This window comes from Littorina saxatilis, linkage group LG15, assembly GCF_037325665.1.
Source record: "Littorina saxatilis isolate snail1 linkage group LG15, US_GU_Lsax_2.0, whole genome shotgun sequence".
In the NCBI taxonomy this organism is placed as follows: domain Eukaryota; kingdom Metazoa; phylum Mollusca; class Gastropoda; order Littorinimorpha; family Littorinidae; genus Littorina; species Littorina saxatilis.
This window is the reverse complement of record NC_090259.1, coordinates 18,861,747-18,883,384: the sequence shown is the minus strand read 5'-3', so window position 1 is coordinate 18,883,384 and position 21,638 is coordinate 18,861,747. Positions and strand designations below refer to the sequence as shown.

The following is a 21,638-nucleotide window of genomic DNA, read 5'->3' as shown; positions in this document are numbered from 1 at the left end:
TGTGTGTGTGTGTGTGTGTGTGTGTGTGTGTGTGTGTGTGTGTGTGTGTGTGTTGTTGTTGTTGTTGTTCCCATAATTCTGTTATATAATACATTTTCAGCGGGACAATACATAACAAGTTAATTAATCCAATTACAGTACTAGTTTTCAGCACAACATCATACAGCGCATATATAAATAACTTTACATTAACAGCACAATACTACTAGTTATCTATATTCTTATACACAGTTCAATTTTACTAGAGATTTCGAAGTCGAGCTTGGTTCTGAAATAAGATCTTCATGTTAGTTTTTGGATTTCCGTACTTAAACTGGCTTACGCACATTTTCGATATCAATATAAGGTGATTAATTATGAAGGTTTTCTCTCTGGGGATATCACGTGTGAAATACCCAAAAAGAGCCTCTTCGCAGCTTAACTTTATATTTTTGCCTGTATATTTAAATATGTACCCTTGACATTCCTGCCATATGGGTTGAACTGCTCTACACTGCCAAAAAAATGCTGTTTGATTATAATGCAATGCGAACCGCGCTCATTGCGCAATCATTGCGAGCTGACAATAACCAAACTCAAAAAGCGACTGTCTCTCTAGAACCCCAATCTATTAAAAACTGGACTCCCAAAAAATTTAGATCACTACTTACCAAACAAAAAGCAAATACTCCTTGCTCAATACATTTTTGGATGAATAAATATAACTATATTATAAAATAGAAAGAAATCATTGGATGATAGCAAACAACTGCACCAAGGAAGAGCGACTAAGGCTACTTCACTGGAAGATATTGCATAATATCTACCCCACTAATATCTTACTACACAAAATGAAAAAAACGTGAAAACAATCGCTGTAGTCTGTGTGGAGATATTGATTTCATTGAAAAATTTTTCTTTAAATGCCCAAGAATATCACTTTTTTGGAAGAACGTAGAAAAGCAAATCTATATAAAAACAGGTTCACAGATAAAATTAAAAGAAACTGACGTTTTATTTGGTTTCCAACCGAACAAGCAACAGGACCAAACTATAAGAAATATTAACTTTATTCTGCTTGTTGCAAAAATGTCAATAAGTATATACAAATACGGAGAAGGCTTTGACCCAAATTGTATATTTGAAAGAGAGCTCTCCATTCGGCTTTTTGACTGAGAAACCCAGTACTATCATGCTATTGTAAATGACTCGTTGCAAATGTCAATGTATTAACTAAGGTGAACCAATGATGAAAACAATTATGACGAACAGCAAAATATATCATTATTATTAATCCATTTAAACACAACCATGGTAATAGAGAGAGAGAGAGTGAGGGAGGGAGAGTGAGGGAGGGAGAGAGAGAGGGAGAGGGAGAGAGAGAGAGAGGGAGAGAGAGAGAGAGAGATTGAGAGAGGAAGAGAGAGAGAGAGGGGGAAAGGGGAGGGTGCGAGAGAGAGAGAGGTAGAGAAAGAGCGGAGGGAGGGGTGGGAGAGAGTGAGCGAGAAGAGAGAGATTTTCGAAGATTGTCCATGTTAAACGAAAAAAAAAAAAAAAAGAAAGAGAGAAAAAAAAAGAAGCGAACTTTTCACACAAATAAAGAATTAGACTGTGGCATAAATGAAAGTAAGTATTAACCAAATAGACGAACAGTCCTTTTATCCTCCTGCGCATTGGGTTAAGAAGAACGCGAAGAACAACAAAAATGAAGAGACAATAAAATAAATAAGTAAAGACGTGATAACCAAAGGGAAGTAAGCGATCTAGATGCTTACGACATATGTCATGGAGTAAGTGAGAGTTATTCGGAACCAATCTCCTGGCACCTGAGAGAATAACAAGCATTGAAATAAACAAGCGACATTTTTTTAAATTCTCTCAGGTGCTGGTAGATTGGTTCCTGATACCTCTCGCTTACTCCATTACACATGCCATATGCATCTAGAGCGCTTACTTCCCTTTGGTTATCAGATCTCTAAACAGAGTAGCTATAGGAACAGCCCTAACTGGAAATGAGAACAATAATTATTTCGCATTCAGTCAGGAATACTTTACTTACAATCTGCCATTCTCTCCTCCAGTAAAGAAATCTGGTTGCTAAGCGACGCTAGTCGGTCAAACCCTGGCATCACGTTGCCCGCAAGGTTGATGTCGCCGTAATCCTCTTCGTCTTCCTGTGACGTCACTGGCGATGACGTCACTGCAGCGGCTTGTGCGGCCTGCATCTGGTCCATGACTTCGTCATAATGCGTGACCATTGACGTCAGATTGCCCATCAGTAGCTCCTGTACGTCACAACACAATGCTGAAGATTACGACATGGGAACTTTGTTATTTCTTCAATTGTGCTCATATCTTGCGCTGTTGAGTATGTTGTCAGCTGTTCGTTATCACATGGGTGTTATTTTGCTCTCGCTAAATTTGTTATTTCATTGTCCACTTTTTCGCCACCTAAAATGAGGATGGAATAGATAAACCGAGAAAACTTAACTGTCCATGCGAACACGATGACGGAAAATGTAATCACACAGACTGAACATCGACACAGCCATAACATGACCTGGAAAGCATGTTCATAGTCAAATGGCGTCCGGTCTTCGCATCAGCGAACCTCTCCATGGCAGTAGGAACTGCTTACCTCGACACTGACTCATTGATGAAAGAAGTATCTGCATAAATGGCTTACTTTCTCTGTCTCCAGTTCCTCCACCCGGTTGTTCAGTGTGGAGATTGTCGTCTGCATGTCTTTGAACTCCGGCAAACAGCTCAAACAAACTGCACACGCACAAAACACTTCGTCAGCACTTTCAAACATACATTCCAGCCCACTGCTGGGGCCCCTGGTAACGAGAAGGCAGACAAGCTCGCCAAACTCGGAGCACAGAAAGACCAAACAAACAACCCCGGCCGTCAGCTTCACGGAGAAGAAGACCCTCATCAAGGCAGCGTTTAATTAAGCCCCAGAAGCGCAAAGATGACTACCATCTTCTTACACGACACGAGCAAGTCGTGTTGATACGACTCCGCACCGGACACAACCGCCTGAATGCCCATATGTTCCAAAAGATGAAGCTGGTTCGCTCCTCTGCATTCAGATGTGGCCTTGGGGATCAAACCACAGACCACATCCTCCAGAGATGCCCCAACCTAGAAAGCCTAAGGAAAAACCGTGTGGCCAACTGCAGTCCCCCTCCGCTGCCAGCTGTACAGAGGTAAGAAGGACCTGGAAAAGACAGTATTGTTTGTCTCGCTGTCCGGGCTGACGGCTGACACTATAGACGTACGTTTGTTTGTTTGTTTGTTTGCTTAACGCCCAGCCGACCACGAAGGGCCACCATATCAGGGCGGTGCTGCTTTGACATTTAACGTGCGCCACACACAAGACAGAAGTCGCAACACAGGCTTCATGTCTCACCCAGTCACCGGACCAACCAGTCCTAGCACTGACCCCATAATGCCAGACGCCAGGCGGAGCAGCCACTAGATTGCCAATTTTAAAGATAGACGTACGTGTGATCAACCAGAAAACAACAAGAAGAAAAATATACATTCCTTCCCGTGTAATTGATCATGTCAGCTTTCAGAGATGTGTCCAGGTTTGACGCAGAAGAAGGAGCGCATGCGCCCTTCCATTTGAACACATACTAAAAATAAGCAAACCTGCCTGCTTTTTGTGCAGAATCAGAATTATTTGTTGTATTAATTCAGGTAGACAGTATGGTTTGGTTATAAATCCGAATCGATTTTGATTTCACATTTTCAAAGGTTTTCAAAAGATGCAAACGTTAACATAAGAAATGCTGTTGTCGACATCCATTTTCAAACAGAAATGATGAGGAAAAAAACCTGTGGCTATACTCACTTGAACACGAAACTTCGTCTTTGGCAATCTTGAAGCCGTCCTGACAGGAACACTCGTAGCTACCTGGCAAGTTCTGACACACCTGTTGACACTTGTTGCCCCCTTCACACTCATCAATATCTGGGGATACAAGATACCACATGTCACAATGTCATCAATATCTGGGGATACAAGATACCACATGTCACAATGTCATCAATATCTGGGGATACAAGATACCACATGTCACAATGTCATCAATATCTGGGGATACAAGATACCACATGTCACAATGTCATCAATATCTAGAGATACAAGATACCACATGTTACAATGTCATCAATATCTGGGGATACAAGATACCACATGTTACAATGTCATCAATATCTGGGGATACAAGATACCACATGTCACAATGTCATCAATATCTGGGGATACAAGATACCACATGTCACAATGTCATCAATATCTGGGGATACAAGATACCACATGTCACAATGTCATCAATATCTAGAGATACAAGATACCACATGTCACAATGTCATCAATATCTGTAGATACAAGATACCACATGTCACAATGTCATCAATATCTAGAGATACACTTGAAGATACCACATGTCACAATGTCATCAGTTCTGACACGATCACTCGTAGCTACCTGACACGTTCTGGCACACCTTCTAATGCTTATTACCCCCTCATATTCGTCAGCTTTTATGGACACCAGATACTTGAACTTCATCTGTGAGAACATCTGAACGTTTATATATCATCTCCTGTTTCAGACAAGCAACATCATAAAAACTAGGCTACAGAAAGCACGGTCGCTTCAACACAATCCTTGTTAATCGAATTAATGATAATGAAGCTATGATAATAAAGTTCTTGATGAAGGTATTATTTCGGCATGAAAACAGACTGTTTTATCTGAAGCAAATCAAAATTCCACAAAGACCCCTCCATTTTACAACCGACTGATGGGGGGGGGGGGGGGGGTAGCGCAGGTGATAGAGCACTGGAGTTGTGATCCTAGGGTCACGAGTTCGAATCCAGGCCGGGACGGACATGGGCCAGCTTTATGTGTAGACTCAAAGACGTTATCCATATCCCATCCCCGTGCCACCACAGTGGCACGTAAAAGACCTCGGTCCTTCTGCCATAAGTGCAGGTGGTTGATTATGTACACCTAAACACGCTTACACCTGTGTATCCCATCTAAATTCGGGGTAACACCCGGGAACATGCCCCAAATAGTTTCCCCGTGAGGGCGTAAAACAAAATTGACATCGAGATCTAGATCTCCGTGAGTGGTAAATGTTGAAGGATGGCATCCTGAACTCAGGTCAAAATGAGTTCGGCTCATTCTCTCCCTGACAAGATGCCTTGAGTTTCCTTGTCTGGCAAGGAAACCGATTTTTTTTTTTACATATTTAGAGCTTTTTACATTTAGTCAAGTTTTGACTAAATGCTTTAACGTAGAGGGGGGAATCGAGACGAGGGTCGTGGTGTGTGTGTGTGTGTGTGTGTGAGTGTGTGTCTGTGTGTGTGTGTGTGTGTGTGTGTCTGTCTGTCTGTCTGTCTGACTTTCTCTCTGTCTGTCTGCCTGTTTGTCTGTGTGTGTAGAGCGATTCAGACTAAACTACTTGACCGATCTTTATGCAATTTGACATGAGAGTTCCTGGGTATGATATCCCCGGACGTTTAAAAAAAAAAAAATTCGATAAATGTCTTTGATGACGTCATATCCGGCTTTTTGTAAAAGTTGAGGCGGCACTGTCACACCCTCAATTTTCAATCAAATTGATTGAAATGTTGGCCAAGCAATCTTCGACGAAGGCCGGACTTCGGTATTGCATTTCAGCTTGGTGGCTTAAAAATTAATTAATGACTTTGGTCATTAAAAATCTGAAAATTGTGAGAAAAAAAAAAGTTTATAAAACGATCCAAATTTACGTTCATCTTATTCTTTATCATTTTCTGATTCCAAAAACATATAAATATGTTATATTTAGATTAAAAACAAGCTCTGAAAATTAAAAATATAAAAATTATGATCAAAATTAAATTTCTGAAATCGTTTTAAAAACTATTTCATCTTATTCCTTGTCGGTTCCTGATTCCAAAAACATATAGATATGATATGTTTGGATTAAAAACACGCTCAGAAAGTTAAAACGAAGAGAGCTACAGTAAAGCGTGCTATGAAGCACAGCGCAACCGCTACCGCGCCAAACAGGCTCGTCACTTTCACTGCCTTTTGCACTAGCGGCGGACTACGTTCAGTTTCATTCTGTGAGTTCCACAGCTTGACTAAATGTAGTAATTTCGCCTTACGCGACTTGTTACATTTAGTCACGTTTTGACTAAATGTTTTAACATAGAAGGGGAATAGAGACGAGGGTCGTGGTGTATGTGTGTGTGTCTGTCTGTCTGTCTGTCTGTCTGTCTGTCTGTCTGTCTGTCTGTGTGTGTAGAGCGATTCAGACTAAACTACTGGACCGATCTTTATGAAATTTGACATGAGAGTTCCTGGGTATGATATCCTCAGACGTTTTTTTCATTTTTTTGATAAATGTCTTTGATGACGTCATATCCGGCTTTTCGTGAAAGTTGAGGCGGCACTGTCACGCTCTCATTTTTCAACCAAATTGGTTGAAATTTTGGTCAAGTAATCTCCGACAAAGCCCGGACTTCGGTATTGCATTTCAGCTTGGTGGCTTAAAAATTAATTAATGACTTTGGTCATTAAAAATCGGAAAATTGTAAAAAAAATTATTTTTTATAAAACGATCCAAATTTACGTTTATCTTATTCTCCATCATTTTCTGATTCCAAAAACATATAAATATGTTATATTTGGATTAAAAACAAGCTCTGAAAATTAAAAATATAAAAATTATTTTCAAAATTAAATTTTCGAAATCAATTTAAAAACACTTTCATCTTATTCCTTGTCGGTTCTTGATTCCAAAAACATATAGATATGATATGTTTGGATTGAAAACACGCTCAGAAAGTTAAAACGAAGAGAGGTACAGAAAAGCGTGCTATCCTTCTCAGCGCAAATACTACCCCGCTCTTCTTGTCAATTTCACTGCCTTTGCCGTGCGCGGTGGACTGACGATGCTACGAGTATACGGTCTTGCTGCGTTGCATTGCGTTCATGTTTCATTCTGTGAGTTCGACAGCTACTTGACTAAATGTTGTATTTTCGCCTTACGCGACTTGTTGTAATGTATTATTGATATAAGCAGATTCGCGATCGTCGATAATGATTTTTCATGGTGTTTTGTAATTTTTAAATTACAAAGGAATTGATGTGTAAGACAGTTTTAAGCGAGCTATTTTTCGCGGCTGTATTTACTGTGCAAACAACTCTAAACATGGCAAAAGTGTCACGTGATAATCAACCGTTTGGTTTCGGTGCTAAGTGGAGCAGACGATTTTTTCTGTAACCAGTTGACAGTGATGAAACCATATATTACGGTCTCCTTCCGGCAGCAGTCCCAAAATTTCGACTTGTTTTGACCTTAGAACGATGTCTTTATCATAACTGTGAAGAACAGAACGGAGATCACTGTCGAAGTCGGCCAATCTGCAATCATTTTCGTCTCGCGAACACTGATCTCAAATTTAGATCAGTGCTCGCGAAAACCATATGGGAGATAACTCTGTATTTTTGTTTTGATAGATTCGCGTAGGACTGTATAGCGTCCGGTCAGGGAGAGAATGAGCCGAACTCATTTTGACCTGAGTTCAGGATGGAAGGATGGATGAATATAAATTGTGAGTGGACGGATGCATGGTATTGATTAAAAGCCCCACAATGATGTGCTTGGCAACCTAAAAAAAAAAAAATAACAAAATAAAAAAAACCATCGACCGATTGATGGCCATTTTTACTGTCGCAACTCGGAGGTTTTACTGTACTGACCTTTCTGGCAGTCGGGACCTGTCCATCCGTCCGGACACTCACAGGTATCTGGCGCCACGCACTTGCCTCCGTTCTCACATTCACTGCTGCAGACCGCTGCAACATCATTATATACGCGTCACTCACAAGACGTCAGAGTCCAAGGCGCAATGCTATTGGTTTAAAACCAAACTGTTATTAATTAAAAATACACCAAAGAATACAATTTTAAAAAACAAGAATGGTCGGGGTTTTTTATTTTTTTTTTATTTCTGAATTTTGGAACATGATAGCAGTCTATCTGTTTTAGGAATTTTTTTTTCTCTCTCTCAAAATATATGACATGACACAATTGAAAATATGCAACTAGGGCACGAACTCAAGCAAAAGTTTATGTACGTGGCCATAACAATACAACATTACACAAATCTTCATGATGGTAGAAATGACAGTAATAAACCAAATGAACAAATTGTGTGTTGGGGGGGGGGGGGGAGGTGCAAGTCAAGGTTAAAAATGCACTCCTTCTCGTGCAAGCATGTCAACCATCACAGATCTGTGCAAGCTTGTTAAGGGGATGAGATCATCTTTCCACTTTGACACATACCAAAACTTAACAGCTTTGCCTGCTGTGCAGGTCGGGAATTTGGAATGAAATAATTGTTCTGATTTTTTTTTTTCTTTTTAACCTGAGTTGCATGCAGGTTGCTACTACCCTTCTTATTTGCCTTTTTTTCCTTTTTTTTTTTCTTTTTTTTTTTTGGCTGGGAGCATCCTTCTTCATAGGTCTTTTTTCTTTTATCAATCAAATTCTTACATTTTTAAATCAACAGCCTACATAACGGGTTGAAAAATTTACTTCTTTTGCCCTAATCTTTTCATCTCTATCATGGACAAATACCAATAATGGATAATTTTATTAAAATATTTTACAATTGTTCTGATTGACATAGGTGTACGTTACAAAAACAAAACCAAAATCCACAAAATCTTCCCGCTCTGCACAGGCCGTTCAATTCTGGTTTGATTTGTCCTGCTCTTATCCCATATCACAGCCCAGACAGAGGCCGATCACATCATTTTAAGGGGGGGTTTCCAAATTTCTTTTGGGGACAATTCGACGACGCGAAGCGTTTAGTTGAGGGCGCGAAGCGTTCGAACCTCCTATGGGCTTCAGGGGGCATGCCTCATTCCCCCCCCCCCCCCCGGAAAATGTTGATAAAAACAAGGAAAATGGAGCAATCTGGTGCAATCTGAGCCACCAAACTTCCCCTAGTACACCTTCCAAAAAGTAAATATAAGAAGACACATTTGGATGAAAGCAAGGACAATTTATCGATCTGGTGCAACCCGAGCAAGCAAATTACCCAACTACTTTCCAAAACCGTCACTTAGGAGACATCGGCCGGCTCCTAGGGGGGTCCGGGGACATGCCCCCCTGGAAAAATGTTGATAAAAATCAAGGAAAATGGAGCAATCTGGTGCAATCTGAGCCATCAGAATCAGTTTTTCTTTGTTTTCAATCTTTTTTTTTTCTTCTTTTTTTTCTTTTTTTTATAGGCTGGGGAAGGTGTTTCCGGAAACCCCACTGGATCCGTCCCTGCTAGACAACAGGATCTGTTGCGCGCTTTTTTTCCCGAACGCTGACACACATTTCTGAACATCGACCGTTGCCATAGACACAACAAACAAACAAAACAAACAAAATGAAAAGAAGAGTGTACTCACGTTGGCTACAACCTGTATCATGGGGCTCCGCCTGCTGCCATCCAGGACAACAGCCTTGGACAAAGTGTGTCCTGATCTGCATGTGGAACACCGTTCTGTATGCTGTCTGGTACGCTAGTCTGCACACAGTGTATACACCATCAGTCTAAAGAATAAACACACACACACACACACACACACACACACACACACACACACACACACAGACATATAGACAGACCCACACAAACAACCAGACACACAGACAACGTGTGTCCTGATCTACACGTGGAACACCGTTCTGTATGCTGTCTGGTACACTAGTCTGCATAAAGTGAATACATCATTAGTGTACAGAATGAACAGACAGACAACAGTCAGACAGAGAGGCAAACAGACAAACAGACAAACAGACAGACAGACAGACAGACAGACAGACAGACAGACAGATAGACAGACAGACAGACGGAAGGGGTGCGTTCAAACACGAGAACTCAAAGGGGTCCGAACTGTGGAAATATGGTCTTCAAAAGAACCAGCTTGCTTCATGATTGGCCGTCCCCCAACCTGGAATAGGATAAGTCAACTTGATGACTGAAAGAAAGAACGAAAGACAGTAACTGACCCATCGATCAGTCAATTAATTTCCCAATGAAAGTCATTGAATCAGCAATTGAAATAATGAAAGATTAATTACCAGCTCAACAAACAAATTAACAAACAAACAATTGAACGCAACTCACGATAGCCGAGAGCAGACCCTAAATCCTTCACACATCTGCATGGACTGGCGGTAGATGGCGCGACGGTAGCTCTGACGATACGGTACTGGCTGGGCCCTCTGACGTTGTTGCACGCACACATGACGTCTGAAACATGACGTCACTCCGTTCAAAACTCATTCAATACATGATATCTCGTAATTGACAGATTTGACAGAAATAATACAGAGAAAAAAAATCAATGCTATCTTCTATTTTCCGTGTAAACAGGCACAGATCTCGTGAGGTGTTTGTCGAGTTTAAGTGCATACTTTCATTCAGACTTGTACCAACATTAACAGACTGCCTCCCACCTGTGCAGAGTGAGTAGTTCTTGCTGAATTGATTTCTTAGGTATAGGCCTACATGAGTGCTATTCATGAAAAACGAAACCAAGTACTGATCCCTACTCTGCAGCCAGGTTAACGAGTGTTGGTATGTAGGTGTTGTAGGTGGAAGGAAACTCTTTCTCTTGTCCTGTGATGTGATTCACAAGATGGTTTTGACGGGAAGAAAAGTACAGTACTTTCAAGTCTTGACAGTAATCGTGTTGAACAATTGAAATGAATGCTGCTTTTAAAAGAATTATCGCTGCGCTCACAGATATCCAGAGACATGTGGCATGTGCAATCCGTACCAGCAAAAACATCACACGTCCTTTTTCAACTGACTCGATGAGCACATGTGCTCCTAACATGTTCAACATAAACAGAATTATCAAGGGAAAAAGCTGTGAGCTCATTGCCAAGGTAAGACACGTGTGAAGCAGATGAGAGAGGAGAGAGAGAGAGAGGGGGGAGAGCGAGAGAGAAAGAGAGAGAGAGAGAGAGAGAGAGAGAGAAGGTGTGTCTGTGTCTGTGTGTGTGTGTGTGTGTGTGTGTACGTGTGTGTGTGTATGTGTGTGTATGTGTGGGTGTCTGTGTGTGTGTGTCTGTGTGTATGTGTGTGTGTGTTAGTGTGTGGGTGTCTGTGTGTGTGTGTCTGTGTGTGTCTGTGTGTGTGTGTGTGTGTGTGAAAGAGAGAGAGAGAAAGTATGAGAGAGAGAGGGAGAGAGAGAGAGAGAGAGAGAGAGAGAGAGAGAGAGAGAGAGAGAGAGAGAGAGTGAGAGAAAACGGTCCCCTCGATCTACATGTAATTACTACATTATGTTACTTGTTTTGACAACAGTGCATGACAGTTCCAATCTCACTTGCAAAGAAATATAGGCTTGTGAAATTCCAATCGCCATCACTGGTAAACTGAGAATTTCAGAGTGAACCGTGAAAGTTGTCTCTGAGAGAGAGAGAGAGAGAGAGAGAGAGAGAGAGAGAGAGAGAGAGAGCTAGGAGAGAGACAGACAGACAGACAGACAGACAGACAGACAGAGACAGAGAGACACAGACAGAGAGATACAGACAGAGAGAGACAGAGAGAGACAGAGAGAGACAGAGAGAGAGAGAGAGACAGAGAGAGAAAGAGAGATATAAAATGGTTCCCTCTATATGTAATTACTGCATTATTTGACTTGTTTTGACATTGCATTGCATGACAGTTCCAATCCCACTTGCAAAGAAATATCGGCTTGTGAAATTCCAATCGTGATGACAGGTTTACAGAGAATTCCGTGGTGAACCGTAAAAGTGTTTTGTTTTTCGAGCAGGATATTACCTTTATCGCATGTGATAGGGCATATATAGGCCTATATATTCATACAAATCATAACAGTGCAAAGGGCAGGATGTTGCACGAGTGTGTTGAAGGGCTGCGTACTTGTGATGGCGAGGGCAGGAGATTTGTGTCAACAGACAAATATGCTCTCCTCAGCATTACGCCAATTCCTGCCCCGGCAGTGTTTATATTCCCTCACCATCGCTTTACGTGTTTTCTATTCCCGAAATACCCCTCCGCATTTTCTTATGTTCCTCCTAGACGCATCGATTGTTATGTCAAAGACAATTGTACAAGTGCAAGGGGTATGCTGCTCACACGGAGCCGGTGGCGTGGGCTTGCTTAGAATTCCGAAATATGGCTTAGCGTTAGGATTTGCATTGGTCTTATTGTTGTAATCTTAACACAAAAGGCCGTCCTTAATTCAACTTCAATTTGACTTCGCGTAAATTTAGTGCAAAAGCTTTGTGCAGCTAGGTTCGTGGTGCAGTAGACCCATAATAATATCAGGCTTCAGCCAAAGTATTACATTGAATCAAATTCTATTTTACGTCTGAGGTATCAGGCAGACTTACTGACCCATATTTTTCATCCACATAAACTTGATATTTCTTTACAGAGAAACACCCCGGCCAAACGATTCTGGTCATGTTACTTCAAATTATATAATATGTAATGTCTGACATGTGCCTTGGAGAGGGATCGTTTTATCACACCGCATGCATGAAAGCCTCGGAGAAAGTAGAACAGGGAAAGAGAGAGAGGGGGGGAGAGAGAGAGAGACTGAGAGAGAAAGAGAGAGAGAGAGAGAGGGAGAGAGAGAGAGTTAGAGAGAGAGAGAGAGAGAGGGGAGAGAGAGAGAAAGAGAGAGAGAGAGAGAGGGGAGAGAGAGAGTTAGAGTTAGAGAGAGAGAGAGGGGGGAGCGAGAGAGAGAGGGGGAGAGAGAGAGAGAGAGGGAGAGAGAGAGGGAGAGAGAGAGGGAGAGAGGGAGAGAGAGAGAGGGAGATAGAGAGAGAGAGGGAGAGAGAGAGGGAGAGAAAGAGAGAGGGAGAGAGAGACAGACAGACAGACAGAGGGAGAGAGAGAGAGAGACAGACAGACAGAGAGAGGGAGAGAGAAGGGGGAGACTGAGACTGAACTTTATTTTACAAGAAGAGAGAGAGAGAGAGAGAGAGAGAGAGAGGGAGAGAGGGAGAGAGGGAGAGACAGACAGACAGACAGACAGACAGACAGACAGACAGACAGACAGACAGAGAGACAGACAGACAGAGGGAGAGAGAAAAGGGAGACTGAGACTGAACTTTATTTTACAAGGAGAGAGAGAGAGAGAGAGAGAGAGAGAGAGAGAGAGAGAGAGAGAGAGAGAGAGAGAGAGAGAGAGAGAGAGAGAGAGAGAGAGAGAGAGAGAGAGAGAGAGAGAGACAAAAACAGAGTAATTTGTAAGTAAGAATGTAAAGTCAGAGGGTTTCCCCCAGCAAACACACACACACACACACACGCACGCACGTACGCACGCACGTACGCACGCACGCACGCTCGCGCACACACACGCACGCGAACGCGCACGTGCACACACACAAACACACACACACACACGCACACACACACACACACACACACACTCAGGCGCGCATATGCTATAGATAAGATCATTTGAGTTTGCTTACTTAACAAAAATACGCTTCTGAGTTTTAAAACCGGTCCTCTCCCAAGCAACCTCATTCACAACAGTTCTGCACTTTCCTTCCCATGGGGCCATAAATGGGGCCATTAAAAAAGTTTACACAGACCTCCCGCTGGGCTGATGAAAGTAAAATAATGTATCATATTTCTTGACAGATATCAGTGTCAAAACGAGCTTTAAAGTTTAAAAAAAAAAATCTAATCATTAACACTCCATCATTCCCGTCCCCCCAAAAAAAATATTAAAAAAAATAAATACAAATAAACGAACGGTTTACGAACAGCTTGAGCCGATACCACTTAGACGGCTTATCAGCTTGCTGTAGTGAGTTGCATTTTCTTTATATTCATCACTGGTGGCTTTTACAAAATCAATTCGTCAAAACAAAACTGAAAGAGATGGGGTTTTCTCACGTAAAAGCCTCGGCAGATCTGAGACGGTGAACCGAACTGTTTCCACGCCGGTGTAACACGAGAAAATTACTCCCACGAGATTTTTACTCCGGAGTAAACATTTCGTACGAAAAAGTTACTCCCTTTACGAAAAAAGCACTCCCCCATTTCACGAGAAAATTACTCCCCAAGACAGGTGAGTTCCGAGTAAACATTTCGTACAAAAATGTTACTCCCATGACGAATAAATAACGAATAAATTACTTCACCCAAACACAAGCTATTCAACTTCCCATGCCAGGTGTACGAAATTTTTACTCCCTTGTCCCCTGTTAGTCTTGGTGTTGGAAGGGGTGGAAGGAGGGTAGCGCGACATTCGTGTGCGCGAGATCACTTATTGGCATTATCCCTTCGCCCGCATCCCATTTTTGCCTACGAGATTTTTACTGGAGGTAAAAAAACGGGGAGTAAAAATTTCGTGGTAATTTTTTCGTGCCTTGGGGAGTTCTTTTCTCGTACGAAAAGTGTACTCGGAGTAAGAATTTCGTACGAAATATTTACTCCGGAGTAAATTTTTCGTGGAGTAAAATTTTCGTGTTACACCGGGAAGGAGAGTGCTTTTAAACACAGTTCGTTCATTCGTGAAAATATAACAGCTATATCAAAGGTCCTTATGAGCCCGAAGTCGACTTCGCGAAGTTACCGAAAACTCAGTGCCAAAGCTCCGTGCGGCCAGCTTCGCGCAGTCGACTCCGCCCAGTTAAGGACAGGCTCGCCCATCAGTCACAGCGAGTGTATTGAAGTTTAATAAAGGCACACTCGTTTCCCACGCATGCAGCGGCTTACAGGGGATAGGACCCATCATCCCTCCACTTTCTCACATCTCGTACCAAAAAAGAACAGCCTCGGTGATCTCTGCGCACAGTGGGAAATGGTTGATTAATTACTTCATTGTGACCCTCCACCACGGAATGAGTCACATGTCACCTTTGCATGATTTTCATATTTTTATATTTAGTCAAGTTTTGACTAAATATTTTAACATCGAGGGGGAATCGAAACGAGGGTCGTGGTGTATGTGCGTGTGTCTGTGTGTCTGTGTGTGTGTGTGTGTGTGTAGAGCGATTCAGACTAAACTACTGGACCGATCTTTATGAAATTTGACATGAGAGTTCCTGGGTATGAAATCCCCATACGTTTTTTTCATTTTTTTGATAAATGTCTTTGATGACGTCATATCCGGCTTTTCGTGAAAGTTGAGGCGGCACTGTCACGCCCTCATTTTTCAACCAAATTGGTTGAAATTTTGGTCAAGTAATCTTCGACGAAGCCCGGACTTCGGTATTGCATTTCAGCTTGGTGGCTTAAAAATTAATTAATGACTTTGGTCATTAAAAATCAGAAAATTGTAAAAAAAAAATAAAAATTTATAAAACGATCCCAATTTACGTTTATCTTATTCTCCATCATTTGCTGATTCCAAAAACATATAAATATGTTATATTTGGATTAAAAACAAGCTCTGAAAATTAAATATATAAAAATTATTATCAAAATTAAATTGTCGAAATCAATTTAAAAACACTTTCATCTTATTCCTTGTCGGTTCCTGATTCCAAAAACATATAGATATGATATGTTTGGATTAAAAACACGCTCAGAAAGTTAAAACAAAGAGAGGTACAGAAACGCGTGCTATCCTTCTTAGCGCAACTACTACCCCGCTCTTCTTGTCAATTTCACTGCCTTTGCCATGAGCGGTGGACTGACGATGCTACGAGTATACGGTCTTGCTGAAAAATGGCATTGCGTTCAGTTTCATTCTGTGAGTTCGACAGCTACTTGACTAAATATTGTATTTTCGCCTTACGCGACTTGTTACATTTTCCTAAAGAGTTGTTTATGCTCTATCCAGTGGTGAAACCCGTTTCAGAAAAGAGCAAAAACTGTTTGAGTTATAAGCCTGTGACTAAGGTGACCCTCACACTGTTACCAGACACTCTCCCGGACTTATATTAAGCCTAGCACAGAACCGCGCGAGGTGACATGCGACTCATTTCGTGGTGGAGGGTCACAATTGTGTATAAGGCAACTAGTGGCGTTTTAAGAAATAAATTGATGTAAAAATCCAACTCAGCACAGTAAGCAGTCAGGTATGCTTGGTATGTGCTTGGTATGTTTACCAGATGCTTGGTATGTGCTTGGTATGTTTACCAGATGCTTGGTATGTGCTTGGTATGTTTACCAGATGCTTGGTATGTGCTTGGTATGTTTACCAGATGCTTGGTATGTGCTAGGTATGTTTACCAGATGCTTGGTATGTGCTTGGTATGTTTACCAGATGCTTGGTATGTGCTTGGTATGTTTACCAGATGCTTGGTATGTGCTTGGTATTTGGTATGTGCTTGGTATGTTTACCAGATGCTTGGTATGTGCTTGGTATGTTTACCAGATGCTTGGTATGTGCTTGGTATGTTTACCAGATGCTTGGTATGTGCTTGGTATGTTTACCAGATGCTTGGTATGTGCTTGGTATGTTTACCAGATGCTTGGTATGTGCTTGGTATGTTTACCAGATGCTTGGTATGTGCTTGGTATGTTTACCAGATGCTTGGTATGTGCTTGGTATGTTTACCAGATGCTTGGTATGTGCTTGGTATGTTTACCAGATGCTTGGTATGTGCTTGGTATGTTTACCAGATGCTTGGTATGTGCTTGGTATGTTTACCAGATGCTTGGTATGTGCTTGGTATGTTTACCAGATGCTTGGTATGTGCTTGGTATGTTTACCAGATGCTTGGTATGTGCTTGGTATGTTTACCAGATGCTTGGTATGTGCTTGGTATGTTTACCAGATGCTTGGTATGTGCTTGGTATGTTTACCAGATGCTTGGTATGTGCTTGGTATGTTTACCAGATGCTTGGTATGTGCTTGGTATGTTTACCAGATGCATGCTTGGTATGTGCTTGGTATGTTTACCAGATGCTTGGTATGTGCTTGGTATGTTTACCAGATGCTTGGTATGTTTACCAGATGCTTGGTATGTTTACAAGTGGAAGGACCATGAGCCTAACAGTTTTCAAGGGAAGAAGTGTGCCTTTAACAGTCGCTCATGAGAGCGGTTTAATGAAAAAGAAACCTGGCATGTACTCCAGCGGTGAAAGTCGCAAAAGGTCGTTTTACGTCTATCACCCCTACATGAAAGCATTCCGGTCCCCAGACTTCGTTTCCGTCACAGTTCAAAGTAATCATGAGGCGGCGCTATGAAACCCACGTCTGGAAAACATATTGCGGTATTTCAAAGAATGACAGCTGGCACAAGCCATTTTAAAAGCGGTAATCAGCGCTGCCTGTTATGCGAAAAGTAGCTTGTGGTTAATTGGAAAAGAGGAAATGAAGACGGAATGTGAATGCTCGAACGACAAACAAAGTTTCGACGGTGCGGTCATGGCCCGGGTGGGAAACGGAGACTGAAAAAATTGCATTTAGAAAAGCTACATGTATTATGAAAGAGAAAACCATATGTTCAGTTATGTAAGAATTTTGAAATTTGGTTATGGCTTTTCAGTCAAAACAAGCGCGGGGCATGACATGACTGATATGATTAAAACGTGGAGGAACGAGGAATAGCGAGGGAAAGAGAAGACATTGGGGGGGGGGGGGGGGTAGGGTGTGTGTGTAGAGGAGGATGGAGGGGATGGGGGGTAGGCGGAGGAGGGAGGGCGAGGTGTATGTAGAGGGAGAGAGAGAAAGTGTGTGTGTGTGTAAGTGTGTGTGTGTATGTGTGTGTGTGTGTGTGTGTGTGTGTGTATGTCTGTTTGTCCATTCGTCCGTTTGTCTGCCTATCTGTATGTGTGTTCCAACGTCTATGTCTGTATAAACGTGCGTGCGGTCGCGCGTGTATCTGTCTGTATGTCTGTGCGTGCATGCGTGCATACTGATCACATTCAAATTTCCAGTGATAACAAGCCACACCAGTAAATCACATCAACAAGCTCGGCACATTAATTTGATCACCTTTTTGCGCTTAGTGTGCAAATCAGTTTAACCTTCGCCATGGCCAGGCCAAAGCAGCTGTGAGAGCTATCAATCATATCAGTTACTGCACAAAAACTGCACATCTGCGCGCATCTGTCGTATCGCTTTGCCTCCTGGCGAGCGTCTTTCGCGTCCGTCAAAATAGGCTTCGGTCAGAGATCAACTCGAACTGCAACTTGTGGTGGATCTTGTGTCACGTCGAAAAGGTCAAAGCTAGTTCGCGAGTTGTGTGTGTGTGTGTGTGTGTGTGTGTATGTGTGTACGTGTACCCCCGTTTCCACAGGTTTGGTTACCTAAATCACCATAAGGCAATCATCCACACGTGGATGGCAACCTAAACTCTGGATGGCAACCTAATTGTGTGGATGGTCGCTTCATTTAACACCGTTAAATTGACTTTTTTGACGGAAAGAATGTCATAACAATGTTCAAAATGACATTCTTTCCGTCCTCTATAGGCGACGAAATAGGTCAAATTTTGTGCATTTTTTAGTGCAAAATTCTTCGATGCCGGAGCGAGTACTGCACCCAGTGCTGTTGTAGTGCAAGTGCACTAGAAAGGCACTGCACCCAGTGCCGCCTCTTAGGTAACCATCCACACTTTAGGTGCGTGTGTGTCACTGTGTGTGTGTGTGTGTGTGTACGTGTGTACACACTGTGTGTGTGTGTCTGTGTGTGTGTGTGCTGTGTGTGTGTGTGTGCGTGTGTGTGTGTGAGTGTGTGTGCGCCCGCGCGTGTGTATGACGGTGTGTGTGTGTGTGTGTGTGTGTGTATGTCCGCAAACGTGAACATTTCAGAAAGGAATACAGACAGAACAAGCATTGACTTTAACGGGCAAAAAGCCGCCCGTGGTGACACGGGGGTAGGACATGGATACCGTCTCTGCACAAACAGTTGACCTGTGACCTAATCCGCGACCTTAAGTCACGCTTAACAGTTTCAAACCATATACTGTGAGAGAGCGAGAGAAAGAGAGAGGGAGTACTGAGAGAGCGAGAGAAAGAGAGAGAGAGAGAGAGAGGGAGACAGGGGGAGAGAGAGACTGAGAGAGAGAGAGAGAGAGACTGACTGAGAGAGAGAGAGAGAGAGAGAGAGAGAGAGAGAGAGAGAGAGAGAGAGAGATTGACCCAGAGATACAAGTCTTACCCGACTTGTTTGTAAGACATCGACCGCCCGCCCGCCCTACTCAAACAAACAAACAGACTGAGTGAATCCAGTAAGCCCCATTTATATATAAATGGCGGCTTAAATAACATAAGACCAAAACATTATTTGGCAAACGAGTCCGTACCACGGAACCACACACACCAATAAAAAACGCTGGCGCTGGACCCGAGTAGTCTTCAGACTGGCTCGCTCCCCCAGTACAGTTCAGACGCGGTCCAGTCCAGACTCCCTTATTTTTAAGGAAGGGAGAACTTGAGCCCCTGTCAGTCACTCCAGAACACGCGTTCGGAATGCACGATAAGCGCGCGTGCTGATATGTGTGTATATATATGTGTGTGACTGTGTGTGTGTGTGTGTGTGTGTGTGTGTGTGTGTGTGTGTGTGTGTGTGTGTGTGTGTGTTATTGCTGAGCATAAGTCATAATGATTCAAAAAGTTCAGAAAGCCTGCACTTGGTCAGATATGCATCTTTCAACCTTTCAGCTGAGTAAACTTTGATCAGTCTTTCTGTGCTCGAAGTTAAAACAAGTCGCGTAAGGCGAAAATACTACATTTGGTCAAGTAGCTGTCGAACTCACAGAATGAAACTGAACGCAATGCAACGCAGCAAGACCGTAATACTCGTAGCATCAGTCCACCGCGCACGGCAAAGGCAGTGAAATTGACAAGAAGAGCGGGGTAGTACTTGCTCTGAGAAGGATAGCACGCTTTTCTGTACCTCTCTTCGTTTTAACTTTCTGAGCGTGTTTTTAATCCAAACATATCATATCTATATGTTTTTTGAATCAGGAACCGACAAGAAATAAGATAAGTGTTTTTAAATTGATTTCGAAAATTTAATTTTGATAATAATTTTTATATGTTTAATTTTCAGAGCTTGTTTTTAATCCAAATATAACATATTTATATGTTTTTGGAATCAGCAAATGATGGAGAATAAGATGAACGTAAATTTGACAATTTTCCGATTTTTAATGACCAAAGTCATTTATTAACTTTTAAGCCACCAAGCTGAAATGCAATACCGAAGTCCGGGCTTCGTCGAAGATTACTTGACAAAAATTTCAACCAATTTGGTTGAAAAATGAGAGCGTGACAGTGCCGCCTCAACTTTCACGAAAAGCCGGATATGACGTCATCAAAGACATTTATCAAAAAAATGAAAAAAACGTTCGGGAATATCAATCCCAGGAACTTTCATGTCAAATTTCATAAAGATCGGTCCAGTGGTTTGGTCTGAATCGCTCTACACACACACACACAGACAGACAGACAGACACACACACACACACACACACACATACACACACACACATATACACACACACACACACACACACACACACACACACATACACCACGACCCTCGTCTCGATTCCCCCCTCTACGTTAAAACACTTAGTCAAAACTTGACTAAATGTAAAACAAGTCGCGTAAGGCGAAAATACAACATTTAGTCAAGTAGCTGTCGAACTCACAGAATGAAACTAAACGCAATGCAACGCAGCAAGACCGTATAACTCGTAACATCGTCAGTCCACCGCTCACGGCAAAGGCAGTGAAATTGACAAGAAGAGCGGGGTAGTAGTTGCGCTGAGAACGATAGCACGCTTTTCTGTACCTCTCTTCGTTTTAACTTTCTGAGCGTGTTTTTAATCCAAACATATCATATCTATATGTTTTTGGAATCAGGAACCGACAAGGAATAAGATGAAAGTGTTTTTAAATTGATTTCGACAATTTAATTTTGATAATAATTTTTATATATTTAATTTTCAGAGCTTGTTTTTAATCCAAATATAACATATTTATATGTTTTTGGAATCAGCAAATGATGGAGAATAAGATGAACGTAAATTTGGATCGTTTTATAAAAGAAATATTTTTTTTACAATTTTCAGAGTTTTAATGACTAAAGTCATTAATTAATTTTTAAGCCACCACGCTGAAATGCAATACAGAAGTCCGGGCTTCGTCGAACAATACTTGACCAAAATTTCAACCAATTTGGTTGAAAAATGAGGGCGTGACAGTGCCGCCTCAACTTTCACGAAAAGCCGAATATGACGTCATCAAAGACATTTATAAAAAAAATGAAAAAAACGTATGGGGATATCATACCCAGGAACTTTCATGTCAAATTTCATAAAGATCGGTCCAGTAGTTTGGTCTGAATCGCTCTACACGCACGCACACACACACACACACACACACACATACACACACACATACACATACACCACGACCCTCGTCTCGATTCCCCCCCTCGATGTTAAAACATTTAGTCATAACTTGACTAAATGTAAAAACGGGCCTGGTTTGAGCAGTGACACAGGGAAATCTGTAGCCTACATCAAACCTCTGCAGCCCTACACAGAGAGAAATTCTCTCCACAGAGTCCAGAGTCTTCGGAGTTGTCAGCGTTTGGAAACTTGATAGTCTGCTACCGACGGTGGAAAGTTCTTGACCGCAGCATGGCAGGTCAAAATAACACACTGGGACCGAAG

The 21,638-nt window shown here is 42.0% G+C and overlaps 1 protein-coding gene across 1 annotated transcript in view; it reads right to left on the bottom strand.

The window, feature by feature from the left end:
- LOC138948781 (epidermal growth factor-like protein 8) overlaps window positions 1-21,638 on the bottom strand; it is an 82,420-nt gene that overhangs the window by 1,990 nt on the left and 58,792 nt on the right. The window contains exons 2-7 of the mRNA XM_070320394.1: window positions 10,186-10,311; window positions 9,464-9,582; window positions 7,757-7,852; window positions 3,842-3,961; window positions 2,666-2,754; window positions 2,039-2,264 (exon numbers count right to left, since the gene is read on the bottom strand). Coding sequence (XP_070176495.1) covers window positions 2,039-2,264; window positions 2,666-2,754; window positions 3,842-3,961; window positions 7,757-7,852; window positions 9,464-9,582; window positions 10,186-10,311 — 776 coding nt within the window. The remainder of the gene's footprint in view (window positions 1-2,038; window positions 2,265-2,665; window positions 2,755-3,841; window positions 3,962-7,756; window positions 7,853-9,463; window positions 9,583-10,185; window positions 10,312-21,638) is intronic.